General features: G+C 51.4%; 2 protein-coding genes and 1 long non-coding RNA gene across 3 annotated transcripts in view; 1 reads left to right on the forward strand and 2 right to left on the reverse strand.

Moving 5' to 3' along the window:
- Window positions 1-21,860, reverse strand: part of LOC114592429 (tripartite motif-containing protein 10-like) — a 647,260-nt gene that overhangs the window by 461,688 nt on the left and 163,712 nt on the right. The gene's annotated exons all lie outside the window — the stretch shown is intronic.
- The window catches only part of LOC114592386 (uncharacterized), an 85,722-nt gene that overhangs the window by 14,668 nt on the left and 49,194 nt on the right, over window positions 1-21,860 (forward strand). The window contains exon 2 of the mRNA XM_077923001.1: window positions 21,044-21,424. Coding sequence (XP_077779127.1) covers window positions 21,044-21,424 — 381 coding nt within the window. The remainder of the gene's footprint in view (window positions 1-21,043; window positions 21,425-21,860) is intronic.
- The window catches only part of LOC144326614 (uncharacterized), a 94,232-nt gene continuing 91,388 nt past the window's right edge, over window positions 19,017-21,860 (reverse strand). The window contains exon 2 of the long non-coding RNA XR_013391631.1: window positions 19,017-19,100. This is a non-coding gene — a long non-coding RNA (uncharacterized LOC144326614). The remainder of the gene's footprint in view (window positions 19,101-21,860) is intronic.

Raw genomic sequence — 21,860 nt, forward strand, 5'->3', positions numbered from 1 at the left:
CAATTTCTGTATTACTCACAGGTTGTTGCTTTTAGTCCAAATATTCAGAAGAAGTCAGCGCTCTCCGTCAATGGCATGCGGCTTCACTCAGCAGGGGAAGCAGAGGACTCTCAGCACCGCGCCGCTCCCCGTCCCCCGTTCCGTAGCCTTTAAAAAGGCTCCTTAGCGGGTCGGGGGCGCAAACGGTGCCCGTCGAGTCACCAAGTCCACGGGCTTCCGCACCCGTGGTTTTTAAGGGTCCCCGCTTCGCCGGTGCAGCAGGACCCGACCCCTGCTGAGCAGATTCCCTCCGGAGCTCGGAGGGAATCCGCCATTCGACGATGGTGCTAACCCGGAAGTCATTTTATATAAATTTTTGAAAACTTCAATAAATATCTTTTTTTTTAAAAGTGTTATAAGTTTAATGTACATATAATGCTGTGCTTGAATGCATTGTAATAAAAATACTATAAAGGGAAGTTTCTCTTAGACTTAGGCAAGAGGTTCCACTCAGACAGAAATTATTATTATTATTATTATTATTATTATTATTATTATTATTATTATGTGTCAGGGGTTCAGGGAGAGAGGCACAGATGAGGGAGGAGACTGAGAGCGAGGGGGAAGAATCCCGGAACGAGGAGGAGGAGGATGACAATGACTTGAGGGTTTCCATGAGTCTTTCAAGTGAATCGGAGGATTCCCAAAAGGGGGCGCCCGTGGTCAGGCCAAGGGGAGTCACAGGGGGGACTCATCAGGAGCAGGGGAGCAGCAGGGGAACCCCGAGTGGGAGTTGGAGATCGGGGCCGGCTTCCCCGCCGGAACGGAGTGAAGAGGGTGGAGTTCCCAGTGTGACAGACGAAGCAGAGCAGGAAGCAGAGAGGGGAAGGAGATCGGGGCAAGACGTCCTGCCGGAAGGGGCGGAGAGTAGTACAGAGAGTAGTGTAACTGTCAAGAGGAAGGTCAGAGGTAGCGAACGCGCGCCAAGTTCAAATGTGGAGGTGTGCGGAAATGCGGAGAGCCCGGAGGAGGAGCCTGGTCCCAAAGCACGGAGGAGGGGGGAGCAGGCGTCTGGGGACTCAACGTCAGGGGAATCCAGGAGGGGAGGAACCCAGGGGGGCAGAAAGACCCTGCGGAAAAGGAAGGACAGGAAGAGGTGGACCAGCACAAGCCTCTTAAACTGGTGTAGAGGCGGGACTGATTCAGAGGGGACTTCAGCGGTCTAAGCGTAACAGACGTGGGGCTGCGCGCCTCGGCTGTGGAGCAAACAATGTACTTCAATAAAGACTTTTGTAAATAAAGTGGACTTGGCGTTGGTCTCTTGTGAGCTGGGACCTGAGGCGGCCCTGACAGTAAGTCCCCTCTCCATAAGAACGCAAATTTTTTTTTGCAAAGCTCACGAAGTGTGGCAGCCATGAGTGCGGAGGAACAGTTGACAGCACTACGGAACGCAGTCACCGAGCTCTCCACTGCGGTAATAGCCTCTCAGAAGAAGAGTGACGAAGCGGAGAAGCGATGCCAAGATCTGCAAGCCAGGTGGGAGCGTGCATGCAGAGAGGGGTTCCCAGGGTCCAGATCAGAGGGAATTGGACTTGGAAGGCGGGGGGGCAGTTTAGTTGCCCACTTCGATGGGAACCTGAAGCACTACCCCAGTTTCAGAAGACGTCCTATATGCACTGCATTTGCTTCGCAATGACTTTAAAGATGAGGAGGAGAAAGTGGGTTTTATTGTGTCTCATTTGCATGGAGACGCTAGAGCGTGGCTGCGCAATTTGTGGCACGAAGATGGTCCTGCCCGCCGCGATTCTGATGAATTTATCAAAGCTATGGACGCTTGTTTCCAGTCCACGGTGGATGTTGATGTTGCGCGCCGAGAGATGCACGGACTCCGACAAGGCAAAGCCACTGTGCGTCAGTACCATTCGCGCTTTTTTGCATTGCTGACTGTATTGGGCTGCGAGAAAGACTCAAAACCAGTGAGAGATTTGTTCTGGGAGGGACTCCACGGCTCCATAAAAGATGAATTGGCCAGGGGTGACAGACCTCAAACCCTAGCAGAAGTAGTACAGAGGGCTCTTGCGATTGGAGTGCGACACGAAGAACGTCCTTGGCACAGTGAGGAAGGTCGCCAGGTGCATGCGCCAGCGAGGGCACCTCCTCTTATCCCCAGGGAGTTCGGCCAGGCGCATCCTTCGCCTCTGATGTGGCAGGGGGAGGAACCAATGAAGCTTGGCGGTGCTAGAGCTCAGACAGCAGCCAGAGCCCCAACGTCCGGTGCAGTCAAGGCGAAGCCTCCTAGAGGGAACAGGAAATGTTACATCTGTGACAGTGCACAGCTCATGGCTAAAGAGTGTCCCCAGAGGCTCCAGAAGCACACTGCAGCGTTAGCAACGGTCGCAGCAGACGTGCTTCACGAAGAGCAGTTTCAGGGAAACGACAGTGCCTGGCTGGAGACAGCGATGCTGGGGCTCAGCCAGGCGAGTCTGTAGAGCAGTCCCCAGCGATTTTGCAGCACACAGACCCCTTACCACCCAAGCCAGCGGTGCAGCTCACTGCAACACTCCAGTTGCCGAATGGAACCACCCTGGAAGTCCCCATTACAATCGACTCTGGTAGCAACATGGACTTTGTGGGGGTGCAGTTCGTCAAGCAGCATCGCATAGCGCTTCTGCCAGCTACGACGCCCCTGAACGTAGTCACGGTCGATGGCAGGAAATTGCTAGGAGGGCAAGTTGTGCAACAGACGCCTCCCATGGTGATGCAGATTGGAAATCATCAAGAAGTCATTAGCTTCAACGTCACCCGCCTATCAGACACGCCTATAGTGTTAGGCATGAGCTGGCTAGAGAGACACAGTCCAGCAGTAGCGTGGTACCAGCGACAGCTCACCTTTTGCTCATCGTACTGTGCTCAACATTGCATCCAGTCCAGCCAAGAGGAGGAAGCTGGGCAGCAGCTGCAACTCGGCATGGTGCAGGCAGTCCCCCGCAAGTACGAGGGATTTTTGGAGGTTTTCTGCGAGAAGGAAGCTGACCAGTTGCCACCCCACAGGCCTTACGACTGTGCGATTGACCTGTTGCCGGGGGCGAAGCTGCCGACTGCAAAGCTGTATTCCATGTCTGAAGATGAGATGCAAGAACTCAGGGAGTTCATAGAGCACAATTTGAAGCGCAGATTCATTCGGGAATCCAAAGCAGTGGGGGGCAGTCCTGTGTTTTTTGTGAAGAAGAAGGACACGCCCCAGAAGAGACTCATTGTGGACTATCGAGCCATAAACTCGATGACAAAGCCCAAGGCCTTTCCCATGCCCAAGATTGACGACCTCCTAGCGACCGTGCGGAAGCGGAGGATCTTCACCAAGTTGGATCTGCGCGGAGCGTACAATCTCATACGCATGCGTGAGGGCGATGAGTGGAAGACGGCCATGTTCACGCCTCTGGGCACGTATGAATACAGAGTTATGCCTTTTGGTCTCCAAAATGGATCCCACTGCTTCCAAGCCTTTATGCATCACGTGCTAGCGGGACTCCTCTACAAGAAGTGTGTGTGCTTCCTCGACGACATCCTGATCTTCTCGGAATCGCCAGAGGCTCACGAGAGAGACGTAAAGGAGGTCCTGCAGAGACTACGGGAACACAGACTCTACGCCAAGTTGGAGAAGTGCCAGTTCGATGTGACGGAGGTGGATTTCCTGGGCTACAAGCTGTCCGACAAGGGGCTGGCCATGGACAGCGTCAAGGTCCGCGCGGTGTTGGACTGGAAGAGCCCGCGAAATCGGAAGGAAGTCCAGAGGTTCGTCGGTTTCGCCAACTTTTACCGCAAGTTCATCAGAGGTTTCGCGAAGGAGACGGCAGCAATCACGGACACTCTCAGTTCCAAGAAGAAGAAGTTCACTTGGACGGACCAGGCGGAGCGCTCTTTTCAGAAGCTTAAAAGCCTCTTCGCCTCCGAGGAACAGCTGCTGCACGTGAATCCCGGCAGGCCCATGCGGGTCGAGACTGACGCATCAGACAGAGCGGTAGGGGCCGTCCTTTTGCAAGAAGATCCGCAAGGGAACTGGAGGCCCTGTGCTTTCTACTCCCGGAAGCTCAGCAAGGCGGAACAAAACTACACCATCTGGGACAGGGAGTTGTTGGCCATTCACGCGGCTTTCAAAGCGTGGCGGCACTTCCTCATAGGAGCCAAGCACACCGTGCAGGTCCGCACGGACCACAAGAACTTAAGAGTATTGGCGCACGGCGAAGCTCCAGAGCCAGAGGCACATGCGCTGGGCGGAATTCTTCGCGGATTTCGACTTCCGAATAGAGTACATCCCGGGGGACTCCAATGTCATAGCCGATGCGCTCTCAAGGAAACCGCAATATCTCGAGGAAGCGGCAACAGTAGCAGCCAAGCACATTTTCGCACCGCAGGCGTGGGCGTGCGCTTCAGTCGCCGTCGACCTGGATGCGGTGCGACGCGCGCTGCAGACGGATCAGTTTGCACAATCCAAGATGGAAGAGCTGCGCAGAGGTACAACGAGAGACGACGAGTTCCAGATACGCGACGGGCTGTTAACTCGCAAAGGTGCCCTCTACGTGCCAGGGGACGATCTCCGCGCAAAGGTTCTGCAGCAGTTGCACGACGCACCCAGCGCGGGCCATTTCGGCAAGGAGAAGACAGCGGAGCTGGTAGCCAGGGACTTTTGGTGGCCCCAAATGCGAGGAGAGGTGGCGGATTACGTCGCCAGATGTGACACCTGTCAGAGGTCCAAGCCAGTGCACCAGAAGCCAGCAAGACTACTGGAACCGCTGGAGACGCCACTGCAACCGTGGGAGCGGGTAGCGCTGGACTTTGTTACTGATCTGCCCAGCTCCCGAGGCAAGACGGCGGTACTGGTGGTTGTGGACCTGTTCACCAAGATGGCGCACTTCATTCCTTGCGCGAAGGTGGCGACAGCGGAACAGACCGCCAAACTCTTCATCGACCACGTGTTCAGAGTGCATGGGCTGCCACGGTCCATCCTGTCCGACAGGGGGCGCCAGTTTGTTTCCAGTTTCTGGCAGAAGCTCCTAGGTATCCTGCACGTCAAGATCAACCTATCGTCGGCGAGACATCCACAGACCAACGGCCAAGCAGAGAGGGTCAACGCTATCATGCAGCAGTACCTGAGATGTTACGCCAATCAGCGACCCGCAGCTTGGGTGGATTACCTGCCGATGGCTGAGTTTGCCTACAACAACACGAAGCACGCGTCGACGGGGGTGACGCCGTTCTTCGCTAACAATGGACGACATCCCAGAACCTTCCCGGGGTTCGTAACGACGGGGGAGGGGGCGCCGCAGGGGGCCGACCATTTCGCAGCAGAACTGCAAGAGGTGCACGAGGAGCTGCGGAGACATTTGGAACTAGCTAAACAAGCCTATAAAGTGCAGGTGGACAAACACAGGAGGGCGGGAGAAGACATCCAGGTGGGGGACTGGGTATGGTTAGTGGCCCAAGCGGTGCCGGCCAAGTCGTTAGCTAAGAAGAAGCTAGGACACAGGCAGCTAGGGCCATACCAAGTTGAGGCCAGGATCAATCCCGTAGCGTTTCGACTGGCCCTCCCCGAAGGTTCCAGAATGCACCCGGTCTTTCATAGGTCGGTGCTCACCCCCTAAAAGGCCCCACACAGGTTTCAGGAGTCAGGGACGGCACCAGACCCACGCAGAGAGTCACCCAAGAGGGGGAGGTCACCTAGGGCCGAACCACTCAACGAGGTCACAGAGATTCTGGACTCGAGATGGGGGGAAGAGGGAGTAGAATATTTTCTCGCCAGAGAGGGTACCCCAGCCAGCGCCAACAATTGGGTGCCGGACTACGCTTTGGACGAGCCTCTTCTCAAGGACGAGTTCCATGCCCTTTTCCCACACAGGCCCATGCCAGCCGAGTACTTTGACGACTGGCTTTTTACGCCCACACTTTCAGCCAGCACTTTCCGGGGGTTTTCTTCCGCGGAGGAGGGAACGCCAGAATTGAGCCCTCCCAGGGGATCGTGCTCGGGGGTGGAGACGGAACCCTCTTATTGGTGGGACGAGCAACCAGAGGAGGACTGGCGCAGGAGGTGGAGGGAGGGGCCTTGGCCAACAGCACCGGACGAAGTAACAATGGGAGAGGAGACCGAGAACACTTTGGGAGACGAACCCGAGTTCGAGCACACATACACTGAGCTGGAAGCAGAGGAAATCGAAGTAGACGAACTGTATCCAGCATCTACCCCCGCAGAGACGCGGCTCCCAAAACCTGCGCCCAACGGGCGGGAGGGGGGAAGGCGGGGCTTCGAGGGGGGGATGGATGTCAGGGGTTCAGGGAGAGAGGCACAGATGAGGGAGGAGACTGAGAGCGAGGGGGAAGAATCCCGGAACGAGGAGGAGGAGGATGACAATGACTTGAGGGTTTCCATGAGTCTTTCAAGTGAATCGGAGGATTCCCAAAAGGGGGCGTCCGTGGTCAGGCCAAGGGGAGTCACAGGGGGGACTCGTCAGGAGCAGGGGAGCAGCAGGGGAACCCCGAGTGGGAGTTGGAGATCGGGGCCGGCTTCCCCGCCGGAACGGAGTGAAGAGGGTGGAGTTCCCAGTGTGACAGACGAAGCAGAGCAGGAAGCAGAGAGGGGAAGGAGATCGGGGCAAGACGTCCTGCCGGAAGGGGCAGAGAGTAGTACAGAGAGTAGTGTAACTGTCAAGAGGAAGGTCAGAGGTAGCGAACGCGCGCCAAGTTCAAATGTGGAGGCGCGCGGAAATGCGGAGAGCCCGGAGGAGGAGCCTGGTCCCAAAGCACGGAGGAGGGGGGAGCAGGCGTCTGGGGACTCAGCGTCAGGGGAATCCAGGAGGGGAGGAACCCAGGGGGGCAGAAAGACCCTGCAGAAAAGGAAGGACAGGAAGAGGTGGACCAGCACAAGCCTCTTAAACTGGTGTAGAGGCGGTACTGATTCAGAGGGGACTTCAGCGGTCTAAGAGTAACAGACATGGGGCTGCGCGCCTCGGCTGTGGAGCAAACAATGTACTTCAATAAAGACTTTTGTAAATAAAGTGGACTTGGCGTTGGTCTCTTGTGAGCTGGGACCTGAGGCGGCCCTGACATTATGTAATGATCTTCCTCTGTTTCACTTCAGATAATTCAGTGGGGCCTCTTCTCAGTTCATTCTCTTCTGGATCAGTGCCTTAATCCTTTGAAGATTTTGTATATCACAGAATAGTCATTGAGGTGTCCCCAGATGTTGTTGTCCAGATCCCATCCGCTTCAGCCAGCAGGGCAGACAGTCAAGGATGATAGAAACTCTAATCTGGACCTCACCACTTGGACTCTGCTGCCCTATATCCTTCCTATTGAAACAAATGTGAAAATAAATTTTGGACGCTATAGATTTATCCCGGTCTGGTGCATGCAATGTCTTTTGTTTTGCAGCTGTGTGATTTGTGCTCATATCGTATTGTGGTGGCCATTGGCTATAAACAATAAAATTTATAGATACAGTAGATTGAACTGCAAAAATAAGTAATAAAATAATAAAACTATTTTTATATTTTTTTGGTCCTCACTCCCAAATGGTGTGTATGTTTTTGCTTATATTGGGGGTGGGGTGGGGGGCGGAGAAGTATGAAGGCCAAAACCGCTCCCCTCCTCTGTTGAATGGATGCAGGAGACCAGAGGCAGTGAATGAAAAAGCAGGGAAAGACAAACCCTCCAAGTGCCACTATTTTCCAGGGATGTCCCTGATTTAGAGAAGCCGTCCTGGTTTCTGATATGATCCCAGAATGTCCCGCTTTTCCTTAGGGTCTCCCTATTTTCATTGAAGAAATGCTGGAGGGAATGGAATTATGCGACCCCCAGGCCCTCTGAGAAGGCAATCCTGTATAGGAAAGTTTTTTAATGTTTAATGTTTTGTTATGTTTTTTATATATGTTGGAAACTGCCCAGAGTGGCTGGGGCAGTGTAATAAGATGTGCGGTATATAAATAATAAAATTATATTTATGGAAAGGGATGTTCCTATTTTCATCAGAGAAATGTTGGAGGGTTTGGAAAGGTCGGTTGCTGGAGCTAAGTGATTGCCAGATCCCAACCAGAAGAGCTGGGAACTGGACTGCCTCCTCCAGCTACCCATTCGGGCTGCAGGCATAGCTGTCAACCTTCCCTTTTTTTGCGGGAAATTCCCTTATTCCAGTGCCATTTCCCGCTGCTATCCCGGATTGTTAGATATCCTGTAGACTGTCCCCGGGGCAGGTGAGGCTGCTGATCCCTTATTTTCAAATCTGAAAATTGACAGCTATGGCTGCAGGGTGGCATCGTCCCAGCTTTCTGAAAATATTTACTGATGAGGTAACCAGTGACTGTACATCGGATCACAAGGAGACTTATTTGTGCAACATTCTGGATAGCATATAAGATGCCAGGTAGATTCCAATGATACAATAAATTTTGAGGGACAGCGCAAGGGGGCGCATCCAGCCTCGCAGCCTCCCAGGGCCCAACCCACAGCCAGCGAGCTCCGATGCTCAGAGAGGCAGGAAACGGGGCCAGCCAGGGGGACTCCAGAGCGGCTGCACTTTCCTGTCCCCCGCCGAGGAGAGCGGAGGAGCAGCGGGCCGTGGCCTGGCGAGTTTCCCGGAGAGGAGCCGGATTCCGGTGCAGGGACGGAGCGAGGAGTCCGAGGTGCAGGAGGGGGAGGAGGAGAGCACGTGGGCCTGGCAGGATCAGGCCCCGAGTAGAGCCAGAGGCTGCAGGGCGCCCCCCAACCGGGCAGGAAGGGGAAGGGGCGCAGCTGAGGGGCAGGGCATCTGCAGGAGGGCACAGGGGCAAACATCTCTGGCTCAGGCTGGCACGGACCCTGCCGGAGACCCTGGGGAGCTGCTCCCTTCAGTCCTGAGCTCAAGGGGCAGAACGAGGGGTCCAAGGCAGCTGCTGCTTCGCGATGGACGATGCATATAGTCGCTCATTCATCAGCGGCGTAGCTGGGGCTTTTGCCGCCCCTCTCCCTGTCCCTCAGCAGGGAGCCCAGCCCATTTCGACGGTCCTCCCCACGGAGGAGAGGGAAGGGGAGGCGGGGGGGGAGGAAGAGCAGTGCAGCAGGGAGGTGTCCCTCTCACTCTGCAGCCCCCCTGACACCCTTTGCAAGCCACTACTCCTGCCCCCCCTTCCTCTGCCAGTGCCATTGATAAACCTATCGCCCTCCTTTGTGAATTGGTCTGATTGCCTTTGAAAGCTCTCTTTGCCACCACCATCGTCGCATCTTGTGGCAATAATGTCCATCAGATTCATTTAGCAAGGAAATGGTTTCTTTTGCCTGGGTCTGCATAAAAGGCGGATCTAGACGGATCCTCATGGATCCTCCACTTTTTTAAAATTAATTCCAACAAATGCAGTGTCAAATCACACCTAGAAGGCACGCCTACAAACTGGACTATAAAAAACGTGGATCCAACACTTTGCCGCGCTACAGCACCACAAAAACATGGATCCGAGGCACGGATCCTCATGAATTCATATGATTTTTATATTGAAACAAAATAAAAACACCATGCTACTGTAGACCACATCTTAGTCGGTAGGAGGAACCAAAAAAATCACGCATCCACTGTTTCGTGGTGCCGCGATGGCGCAAAAACATGGTTAAAAAACACGGATCCTCATGAATCCTCATGATTTTTGCACTAGATCAGCCAAATTACACATCTGTCAAATTACACATCATGTCCAGGGGCACAGCATCCACCACAGAAATCACGGATCCACGGCTTCCTGGCCACACCATGGCCCAAAAACGTGGTTTTCAAGAACGGATCCTCATGGATCCTCACACTTTTTGCATTGGGCCACCCCAAACTCACTGTCAAATCGCACATCATAGCCAGGCGCACAGCCTACACCACAGAAAACTCAGATCCACTCCTGCCTTGCCATACTGTGGCCCAAAAACGTGGTTCCGAAGCACAGATCCTAATGGATCCTCATGATTTTTGCACTAGATCAGCCGAAAGTCATCATCAGATCAAACATCATGTCCAGGGGCACAGCCTGCACCACAAAAAACTCGGATCCACGGCTTCCTGGCCAATCCATGGCCCAGAAACGTGGTTTTGAAGCACGGATCCTCATGGATCCTCACGCTTTTTGCCTTGGGCCAACCCAAACTCACTGTCAAATCACACATCATGTTCAGGGGCACAGCTTACACCACAAAAAACTCGGATCCACGGCTTCCTGGCCACTCCATGGCCCAAAAACGTGGTTTTGAAGCACGGATCCTCATGGATCCTCACGCTTTTTGCATTGGGCCAACCCAAACTCACTGTCAAATCACACATCATGTCCAGGGGCACTGCCTGCACCACAAAAAACTCGGATCCACGGCTTCCTGGCAACGCCATGGCCCAAAAACGTGGTTTTGAAGCACGGATCCTCATGGATCCTAACTCTTTTTGCTTTGGGCCAACCCAAACTCACTGTCAAATCACACATCATGTCCAGGGGCACAGTCTGCACCACAAAAATCATGGATCCACGGCTTCCTGGCCATACCGTGGCCCAAAAACGTGGTTTTAAAGCACGGATCTTCATGGATCCTCACGCTTTTTGCCTTGGGCCAACCCAAACTCACTGTCAAATCACATATCATAGCCAGGGGCACAGCCTACACCACAAAAAAATCGTATCCACACCTGCCTGGCCATACCGTGGCCCAAAAACGTGGTTTTGAAGCATGGATCCTCATGGATCCTCATGATTTCTGCACAAGACCAGCCCAAAGTCACCATCAGATCAAACATCATGGCCAGGGACACAGCATCCACCACAAAAAACTCAGATCCATGGCTTTCTGGCCATACCGTGGCCCAAAAACGTGGTTCCGAAGCATGGATCCTCATGGATCCTCATGATTTTTGCACAAGACCAGCCCAAAGTCACTATCAGATCAAACATCATGGCCAGGGGCACAGCATCCACCACAAAAATCACGGATCCATGGCTTCCTGGCCATACCGTGGCCCAAAAACGTTGTTTTGAAGCATGGATCCTCATGGATCCTCATGATTTCTGCACAAGACCAGCCCAAAGTCACCATCAGATCAAACATCATGGCCATGGGCACAGCATCCACCACAAAAAACTCAGATCCATGGCTTCCTGGCCATACCGTGGCCCAAAAACGTTGTTTTGAAGCATGGATCCTCATGGATCCTCATGATTTTTGCACAAGATCAGCCCAAAGTCATCATCAGATCAAACATCATGGCCATGGGCACAGCATCCACCACAAAAATCACGGATCCATGGCTTCCTGGCCATACCGTGGCCCAAAAACGTGGTTCCGAACCACGGATCCTCGTGGATCTTCACGCTTTTTGCATTGGACCACCCCAAACTCACTGTCAAATCACACATCATAGCCAGGAGCACAGCCTGCACCACAAAAATCACGGACCCACGACTTCCTGGTAAATCCATGGACCAAAAACGTAGTTTTGAAGCATGGATCCTCATGGATCCTCACGCTTTTTGCATTGGGCCAACCCAAACTCACTGTCAAATCACACATCATGTTCAGGGGCACAGCTTACACCACAAAAAACTCGGATCCACGGCTTCCTGGCCAATCCATGGCCCAGAAACGTGGTTTTGAAGCACGGATCCTCATGGATCCTCACGCTTTTTGCCTTGGGCCAACCCAAACTCACTGTCAAATCACACATCATGTTCAGGGGCACAGCTTACACCATAAAAAACTCGGATCCACGGCTTCCTGGCCACTCCATGGCCCAAAAACGTGGTTTTGAAGCACGGATCCTCGTGGATCCTCACGCTTTTTGCATTGGGCCAACCCAAACTCACTGTCAAATCACACATCATGTTCAGGGGCACAGCTTACACCACAAAAAACTCGGCTCCATGGCTTCCTGGCCACTCCATGGCCCAGAAACGTGGTTTTGAAGCACGGATCCTCATGGATCCTCACGCTTTTTGCATTGGGCCACCCCAAATTCACTGTCAAATCACACATCATGTCCAGGGGCACAGCCTGCACCACAGAAAACTCAGATCCACGGTCATCTGGCAACGGCATGGCCCAAAAACGTGGTTTTGAAGGTCGGATCCGCACGGATCCTAACGCTTTTTGCATTGGGCCACCCCAAATTCACTGTCATATCACACATCATGTCCAGGGGCACAGCCTACACAACAAAAAACTCGGATCCACGGTTATCTGGCAACGCCATGGACCAAAAACGTGGTTTCGAAGCACGGATCCTCATGGATCCTCATTATTTTTGCACTAGATCAGCCCAAAGTCACCATCAGATCAAACATCATGGCCAGGGGCACAGCATCCACCACAAAAATCACGTATCCACGGCTTCCTGGCCATACCGTGGCCCAAAAACGTGGTTTTGAACGTCGGATCCTCACGGATCCTAACGCTTTTTGCATTGGGCCACCCCAAATTCACTGTCAAATCACACATCATGTCCAGGGGCACAGCACCCACCACAAAAATTACGGATCCATGGCTTCCTGGCCATACCATGGCCCAAAAACGTGGTTTTGAAGGTCGGATCTGCACGGATCCTAACGCTTTTTGCATTAGGGCACCCCAAATTCACTGTCATATCAAACAGCATGTCCAGGAGCACAGCCTGCACCACAGAAAACTCAGATCCACGGTTATCTGGCAACGGCATGGCCCAAAGACGTGGTTTTGAAGCACGGATCCTCATGGATCCTCACGCTTTTCGCATTGGGCCAACCCAAACTCACCGTCAGATCACACGTCATAGCCAGGGGCACAGCCTGCACCACAAAAATCACGGATCCACGGCTTCCTGGTCATACCGTGGCCCAAAAACGTGGTTTTGAAGCACGGATCCTCATGGATCCTCACGCTTTTTGCACTAGATCAGCCCAAATTCACCGTCAAATCACACATCATGGCCAGGGGCACAGCCCGGACCACAAAAAACTGAGATCCACGGCTTCCTGGCCATACCGTGGCCCAAAAACGTAGTTTTGAAGCACGGATCCTCATGGATCCTTACGCTTTTCGCATTGGGCTAGGCCAAACTCATCGTCAAATCACACATCATGGCCAGGGGCACACCCTGCACCACAAAAAACTCGGATCCACAGCTTCCTGGCAACTCCATAGCCCAAAAACATGGTTTTGAAGAACGGATCCTCATGGATCCTCATGCTTTTTGGAGCATCTCCACGCCCATTGTTCTGCCCAGACAGTGATGTCCAGCACCAAGGGCCTTTTGGTGGTTCCCTCACTGTGAGAAGCAAAGCGACAAGGAACCAGGCAGAGGGCCTTCTTGGTAGTGGCACCCGCCCTGTGGAATGTCCTCCCATTAGATGTCAAAGAGATAAACAGCTACCTGACATTTAGAAGACATCTGACGGCAGCCCTGTTTAGGGACATTTTTAATGTGTGACTTTTTAATGTATTTTTATTTCATATTTTTTTTGGAAGCCACCCAGAGTGGCTGGGGAAACCCAGCCAGATGGGCAGGTGTAGTGGTTTGGAGTTACTTGTGCGTAAGCCGACCCCGTTTGGGTGCTTGGTTGCCTGGTTAAACCCTTCGGACTGCACAGCCCATCTCCGCTTGACTGCCTCAGTCACTGGCAGAATCTGTCTGTGGGCGTTTCTTAAACCTCTGCCAGCATAAAAGCTGTTTGACACCTAATCGTCTCTGCCTCTCATTGCGCGGGAGTCTCCTGCGCAGGGTGGGCGTGGGTAGCGGAGTGCCTGGGCTCTCTTCACTGACTTCCAGGGAAGAATCCCGGAGCCCTTCCACCTCCTCTTCCCATTGCTCTCCTGGACTCTTGGTGTCACGCGTATTTCCTTCCCCTTCCACCAAGCTGAGTCTCCCCTTTGTGCTGGGACCTTCACCTGCAGAATCTGAGACCCTCTCCTTCTCCCGTGTCTCTGATGTCAGTTCCCTGACAGTGACCAAAATGTAAAAGGTCTGGAATCCAAGCCCTATGAGGAGAGACTTAGGGAGCTGGATTTGTTTAATCTAGAGAAGAGAAGATTAAGGAGTGACATGATAGCCATGTTTAAATATTTGAAGGGATGTCATGTTGAAGAGGGAGCAAGCTTGTTTTCTGCTGTTCTAGAGACTAGGATGCAGAATAATGGATTCAAACTATGGGAAAAGAGATTCCACCTGGGCGTGGTAATCCAGTCAGGGAAAAAGGGAGGCATACTATGTTTAGGGCACTGTTTCCAGCCCCTTCCCCTTTTCGGGGTGAGCATAGTGGATCCTAAAAAGGGCTGCTCAGTCATGGATACAGCTGCTGAGATGCTCAACTGCCTCATTCCTTGAGTCAGAACGACTGAACGCCCATGTGTCGGTTCATGACTAGGGGCTTCACATTCCTGCCCCCGTAGCCATTTAGTGATCGCCATGGGGGGAGGGTTTGGGGGGGTTGGGTTGGGTTTTTGGAAGATGCCTGTGCGTGAATTTGTTTTATGTGTGTAGATCAGTGCACACTGACCAACGCACAGTCTTCGCAGTAGGGCTCTGTTCTGATGGCATGAGTAGTCACGACGAACTGGTGGATCCTATCTGCTGCAGCCTTCATCTGCCTTCACAGCCGTTGTAACACACTGTTTGTTATCACCCGCCTGTTCTGCCATTGAGGACTTCTTGGATCATTCTTTGTCTAGCTCCTTCCCTGTTATGTACTAAGCTTGGATCCTAGAACAATAGGCAAGTAGGATCCTAGAATGCAAGAACTGATTGGCTTGCAGGAAAAGACCAATCAGGCTCCAGGAGGGAAGCAGAATCAGCCAGTCAGACGGGACTCATTGTGTAAATAATGTATATAAAAGCCTGAGGTTTTGGGGGAAATTCAGTCACTGTTTTACAAGCTGCAATACAGAGCATGAAATCACTACAGGACTCTGAGCATATTTAATTTTCTTTGACCTTACCACCTTGGGTGACCCTGCTGGGAGTACGAGATTCCCAACGGCTTCGCTCACAAGGGTCATAGGAATGTGCAAGCCCACTCACCATGACAAGTGAGAGAACTGAGATAGATTGCACTGAGCCCTGGTCTCATTAGACAAAGTGTTCCACCAAAATGGCTCTGGCTCTGGTTGAGGACAGCTGGATATGTTTTGGGCCAGGGACCACCAGTAGGTTGCTGTTAGATGAGCGTCACACTCATGGGGGTGTATTGGAAGATAATTCCCACAGATAAGAAAGGTCACAGACTGTTTAGGGCTTTAAAGATTAGCACCAAAACATTGAACCTGATTTGATACTCCACCTGGAGCCAATCCAGCTGATGAACAACCAACTGAATGTGGGCTCTCCACAAAGTCCAAGTAAGAACTCATGCATCTGCATTTTAGACCATTTGGAGTTTCTGGAGCAGTCTCAAGGGTAGCCCTGCATCTCTCTCTCTCTCTCTCTCTCTCACTCTCTCTCTCTCTCTATCACATTTATACCCTGCACTCCCCAGCTCAGGTGTACAGCAAGTTAAAGTAGTCTAGTACAGTGGTGCCTCGCAAGACGAAATTAATTCGTTCCGCGAGTTTTGTCGTCTTGCGTTTTTTTTCGTCTTGCGAAGCACGGTGTCGGAAAAGTTTTGGGAAAGCTTCAAAAATCACCAAAGTCTTCAAAAACCTCAAAAAAGGCTACCACACCGCGTGCTATGAGTTGCTCCTCGAAGTCAAGTCGCAACTGTATTAACGGTGTTAAGAAAAAGGAAACAAACTTGCAAGACGTTTCCGTCTTGCGAAGCAAGCCCATAGGGAAAATCGTCTTGCGAAGCAGCTCAAAAAACCAAAAACCCTTTCGTCTTCCGAGTTTTCCGTCTTGCGAGGCATTCATCTTGCGAGGTACCATTGTATGCAGGTGACTACTGCATGGATCACCATGGCTAGGTTGGAAAGGGACAGGTACAGTGCCAATTGCCTAACCTGACATAGATTCAAAAATTCCAGTTTGGCTACATTTGTGACCAATGCCTCCATAGAGACAGAAGCATCCAGGATCACACCAGGACTCCTGATGGCAGCTACAGGTGACTATTGCGCCCCATGAAGAGCTGGGAGCTGGCAAACCAAACTGAAATTATTCTGGCCCAGCCATTGGACGCCCATCCTTAAAGGATAGAGATTCAGCCGACTCCGTTTCCTCCATCCTAGCACACCCACCTAAAAATTGGCCAATATATCCAGAGTAGCATCTGGCCAGGGCCATGAAGCAGTAGATCCATGATGTTTGTGGTCAGATCTGTGGTTATGTACAAGATATGTGAATAAAGGGTGAATTTGGGGTTCCCCAACGCAAAACGTGTGATGATCCATGAGGATCCGTCCTTCAAAACCATGTTTTTGAGCCATGGAGTGGCCAGGACGCCATGGATCCGTGATTTTTGTGGTGCAGGCTGTGCCCCTGGACATGATGTGTGATTTGACAGTGAGTTTGGGTTGGCCCAATGTAAAAAGTGTGAGGATCCATGAGGATCCGTGCTTCAAAACCACGTTTTTGGGCCACGGTATGGCCAGGAAGCCGTGGATCCGTGATTTTTGTGGTGCAGGCTGTGCCCCTGGCTATGATGTGTGATCTGACGGTGAGTTCGGGTTGGCCCAATGTGAAAAGCATGAGGATCTGTCCTTCAAAACCACGTTTTTGGGCTAAGGAGTTGCCAGGAAGCTGTGGATCCGAGTTTTTTTGTGGTGCAGGCTGTGCCCCTGGACATGATGTGTGATTTGACAGTGAGTTTGGGTTGGTCCAATGTAAAAAGCGTGAGGATCCATGAGGATCCGTGCTTCAAAACCACGTTTTTGGGCCACGATATGGCCAGGAAGCCGTGGATCCGAGTTTTTTGTGGTGCAGACTGTGCCCATGGACATGATGTGTGATTTGACAGTGGGTTTGGGGTGGCCCAATGCAAAAAGTGAGGATCCGTGCTTCAAAACCACGTTTTTGGGCCATGGTGTGGCCGGGAAGCCATGGATCTCAGTTTTTTGTGGTGGATGCTGTGCCCCTGGCCATGATGTGTGATTTGACGGTGAATTTGGGCTGATCTAGTGCAAAAAGCGTGAGGATCCATGAGGATCCGTGCTTCAAAACCACGTTTTTGGTCCATGGTGTTGCCAGGAAGCCATGGATCTCTGTTTTCTGTGGTGCAGGCTGTGCCCCTGGACATGTTGTGTGATTTGCCAGCGAGTTTGGGTTGGCCCAATACAAAAAGTGTGAGGATCCATGAGGATCCATGCTTCAAAACCACGTTTTTGGGCTGTGGTATGACCAGGAAGCCGTGGATCTGTGATTTTTGTGGTGGATGTTGTGCCCCTGGCCATGATGTTTGATCTGATGGTGACTTTGGGCTGATCTAGTGCAAAAATAATGAGGATCCATGAGGATCCGTGCTTCGAAACCATGTTTTTGGTCCATGCTGTTGCCAGATAACCGTGGATCTGAGTTTTCTGTGGTGCAGGCTGTGCCCCTGGACATGATGTGTGATATGACAGTGAGTTTAGGGTGGCCCATTGCAAAAAGCGTGAGGATCCATGAGGATCCGTACTTCAGAACCACGTTTTTGGTCCATGGATTTACCAGGAAGTCGTGGGTCCGTGATTTTTGTGGTGCAGGCTGTGCTCCTGGCTATGATGTGTGATTTGACAGTGAGGTTGGGGTGCTCCAATGCAAAAAGCGTGAAGATCCACGAGGATCCGTGGTTTGGAATCACGTTTTTGGGCCACGGTATGGCCAGGAAGCCATGGATCTGTGATTTTTGTGGTGGATGCTGTGCCCATGGCCATGATGTTTGATCTGATGATGACTTTGGGCTGATCTTGTGCAAAAATCATGAGGATCCATGAGGATCCATGCTTCAAAACCACATTTTTGGGCCACGGTATGGCCAGGAAGCCATGGATCCGTGATTTTTGTGGTGGGTGCTGTGCCCCTGGACATGATGTGTGATTTGACAGTGAATTTGGGGTGGCCCAATGCAAGAAGCGTTAGGATCCGTGAGGATCCGACGTTCAAAACCACGTTTTTGGGCCATGCCGTTGCCAGATGACCGTGGATCTGAGTTTTCTGTGGTGCAGGCTGTGCCCCTGGACATGATGTGTGATTTGACAGTGAATTTGGGGTGGCCCAATGCAAAAAGCGTGAGGATCCGTGAGGATCCGACGTTCAAAACCACGTTTTTGGGCCATGCCGTTGCCAGATGACCGTGGATCTGAGTTTTCTGTGGTGCAGGCTGTGCCCCTGGACATGATGTGTGATTTGACAGTGAATTTGGGGTGGCCCAATGCAAAAAGCGTGAGGATCCATGAGGATCCGTGCTTCAAAACCACGTTTTTGGGCCACGGTATGGCCAGGAAGCCATGGGTCCGTGTTTTTTGTGGTGGGTGCTGTGCCCCTGGCCATGATGTTTGATCTGACGGTGACTTTGGGCTGGTCTTTTGCAAAAATCATGAGGATCCATGAGGATCCGTGGTTCGGAACCACGTTTTTGGGCCACGGTATGGCCAGGAAGCCGTGGATCCGTGATTTTTGTGGTGGATGCTGTGCCCCTGGCCATGATGTTTGATCAGATTGTGACTTTGGGCTGGTCTTGTGCAAAAATCATGAGGATCCATGAGGATCCATGCTTTGGAACCACGTTTTTGGGCCACGGTATGGCCAGGCAGGCGTGGATCCGATTTTTTTGTGGTGTAGGCTGTGCCCCTGGCTATGATATGTGATTTGACAGTGGGTTTGGGTTGGCCCAATGCAAAAAGCGTGAGGATCCATGAGGATCCGTGCTTCAAAACCACGTTTTTGGGCTACGGTATGGCCAGGAAGCCGTGGATCCGTGATTTTTGTGGTGGATGCTGTGCCCCTGGCCATGATGTTTGATCTGATGGTGATTTTGGGCTGGTCTTGTGCAAAAATCACGAGGATCCATGAGGATCCGTGTTTTTTAACCATGTTTTTGCGCCCCTGCGGCCCCACGAAATAGTGGATGCATGATTTTTTTGATGCTGTCTACAGAGTAAGACATGGTCTACAGTATCATGGTGGTTTAATTTAATTTGAATGAAAAAATCATATGAATTCACGAGGATCCGTCTAGATCCGCCTTTTACCTTTTTCCCTTTTGCCTGTCCCAAATCAAGGTACGCTGTGCCTACACATGGAGGCTCTGTTGTTCTGTCACGGCTAATAAAACAGCTCATAGATCTTTTCCCTGGAGAATGCATCTGATCTTTCCCAAACTATCAAAGCTACTGACCTCTTGTGTCTGCGTGTGAATAAGTGTGACAGGCGTAAAACTGTCTCATTAATTGTTTTATTTCCACCTTCCTCAGTAATACAGCTGAGTTTTCAGATGAAGGCTGAGGGTTGAAGTGGGTGACAGTTTTGAGAATGCAGGGGAAAGGAGGATTCTTAAGAAGTGTGGCATATGGAAATGAATTAATGATAATAAAAACGTTGAAGACAGTATTGTAAAAGACTGAGGAAGGCGAAATTGAAATTAGCTATTCATGTTCAGATTATTACTCCTTTCATTTCTATACTGCTTCATATTTTTAAGAAAAAAATCTAATTAGTAATTAGAGAGAAATCTCATTGCAATTTGTGTCCATTGGATGTTGAGAACATTAACTCTGTAGATCCAGGAGTTCTCTCCTCCTGATAGTCTCAGATTTGATTGTTCTTTCTGATAGAGCAGAAGGAACGAAACATTTATGGGCTTAAAGCTGCATTGATTCTGGAGGCCACATTCCAGTGAGCTTTGTGGCTAATGTATGCACATGCATGCACACACTGAAAAGAGATGCAGACCATAAAGTCACATGCACACGCGCCAGAGGTGCTGCCCACACTCACCAGACATGCCATCTAGCATACATACAAGTCTTGCAAACACAAACAACATGTTTAGACCTTCCAATCCCAGTGCTGGGCTGGAGGAGAAATAAGAGCACAAGAAGACTCTGCTGAATTAGCAAGGAGATCTGTGGAAAAAAGACCCTTCAGATTGTTCTTTAGAAATCCTCTTTAAAGAGCAGCCAGAGGGATCATTTATTTCCAGAGCAGGGCTTTTACCCCATTTCAGCACTGTGCTGGTTTGTGGTGAAATTGGAGTTTAAAAGATCTCTCTAAGGGCCCTTAGGCATCTTTCTCTCCAGGACAGACAGAGATCTTCATCCTATGATCAGATCAGGAGATGGAAACGGCAGGGACTAGCAGGACACACCCTGAGGCAGTGGCGTAGCGTGGGGGGTGCAGGGGGGGCCGGCCGCACCGGGCGCAACATCTGGGGTTAGGGCAAATCCATGGGTTAGGGGGCGCAAATCCACAGGTTAGGGGGCGCAAATCCACGGGTTAGGGGGCGCAAATTACTTGCCTTGCCCCGGGTGCTGACAACCCACGCTACGCCGCTGCCCTGAGGCTTGGCAAGCCATATGCAGCCAATGGACTGCAAGGTAGAATGTCTTCAGTCAAGAGAGTTTGTGACCAAATTTAAAATATTTTGGATATTCCTTTTGTCCTTTTGTTCTTAGGCTGTGCAGATACCATACATTTAAAGCACGTGGCTTCCCCCAGAGAACCACAGGACCTGTAGTTTATTGCTACAGTTCTCAACACCCCTAACAAACTGCAGCTGGCAGGATTTCTTGGGTGAAGCCATGTACTTTCAATGTTAGGTGGGTCTGTCGCAGCCTTAATCATATACAAAGATCTGTTGCTGCCTTTCCAACATGCTAGAAGTTGCAGCCAGGATCAGCATTCCCTGTCCACTGAACATGCTCAGTCCTCTCACTGATTTCCTTCCACTGCCTTGGTTCCCGCCCCCCCCCCCCCAAATATTATTTGTACTTCCATAAACCTTGATGTTTCCCCCAGTCTTTGGATAACTTCCCCTCGTCCCTGGGTGGAGCCATTTGGGTGACATAATGATTGTCATTCACAGCCTGAACATCAGAAATAGAAAGAGTAATAATATATTTCGAAAATTGGCAAATGGTTAAAAAATGTGCTTTTGTTTTTATTCTTGAGTTTTATTTTACTTTGTCTTTATTTCATTTCCAGCAGGGTGGCAAAAAAATGGAAGAGCAGGGACCCAGGAGACCCATTCAAAGGGAGAGACTGGAGTGTAAAGGAAGGAAACCTCCTGCCGGCCAAGTTGTGGCCACAAGGGATCTTCTGCCTCGGGCAGATTTATGTCAAATTAAGCAGGAGCCAGAGGAGGGGCAGCCGCAGCAGCACTGGGATGCCGAGAAGCAGGATTTCCTGAAGACGATGCAGCCTCCTCGTTCAAAGTGGGAAACCCCACAGGCTCCCAGTCCTCCCCACTCCAGGGATGGTGTCCTCTCCTTCAGGGGAGCTATGGATGCCAGTTGGTGGCCCAGTGGGAGAGCAGGGGGGACAGACCAGACCCTGCTCCCAGACACTGAGGGGCTTCTGGGAAAGGTAAGTGCCCTCCTCTCACCTGGGTTTCCAGCACCTGGAGGTAACAGGTCCACTGCCTCTAGACATGGAGGTTCTGTTTAGCTTTGGTGGTGAATATTCCTCCTCCCTGCACTTTCTCTCTAATCCACTTTAAAAAGGCTTGCTAGACCAAACTTTCTAAATGGGTAGCTGTACAAATTTACCAGCTGTGGTCCTGCACTGGCAGCAAGGCTAACAAACAGGGGAGCTGGGAATGTGCTCTTGCCATCTCTCCCTGCATCTGCCTCCTGACCTAATTGTCCCAGCTTACCTCATGATTGGGCCGGCCCTGAGGGTGAACTGTGATGAAACCAGGCAGTCTCTTATGAGCCATAACTAACAAACTTTCCATTTTGCCTAAACCAGGAAACTGCAGCTGCCAGCTTTGGAATAAGCTGGGATATTAAGCTAACTTCAA

Source organism: Podarcis muralis, chromosome 2 (assembly GCF_964188315.1).
Source record: "Podarcis muralis chromosome 2, rPodMur119.hap1.1, whole genome shotgun sequence".
NCBI classification, from domain to species: Eukaryota; Metazoa; Chordata; class Lepidosauria; order Squamata; family Lacertidae; genus Podarcis; species Podarcis muralis.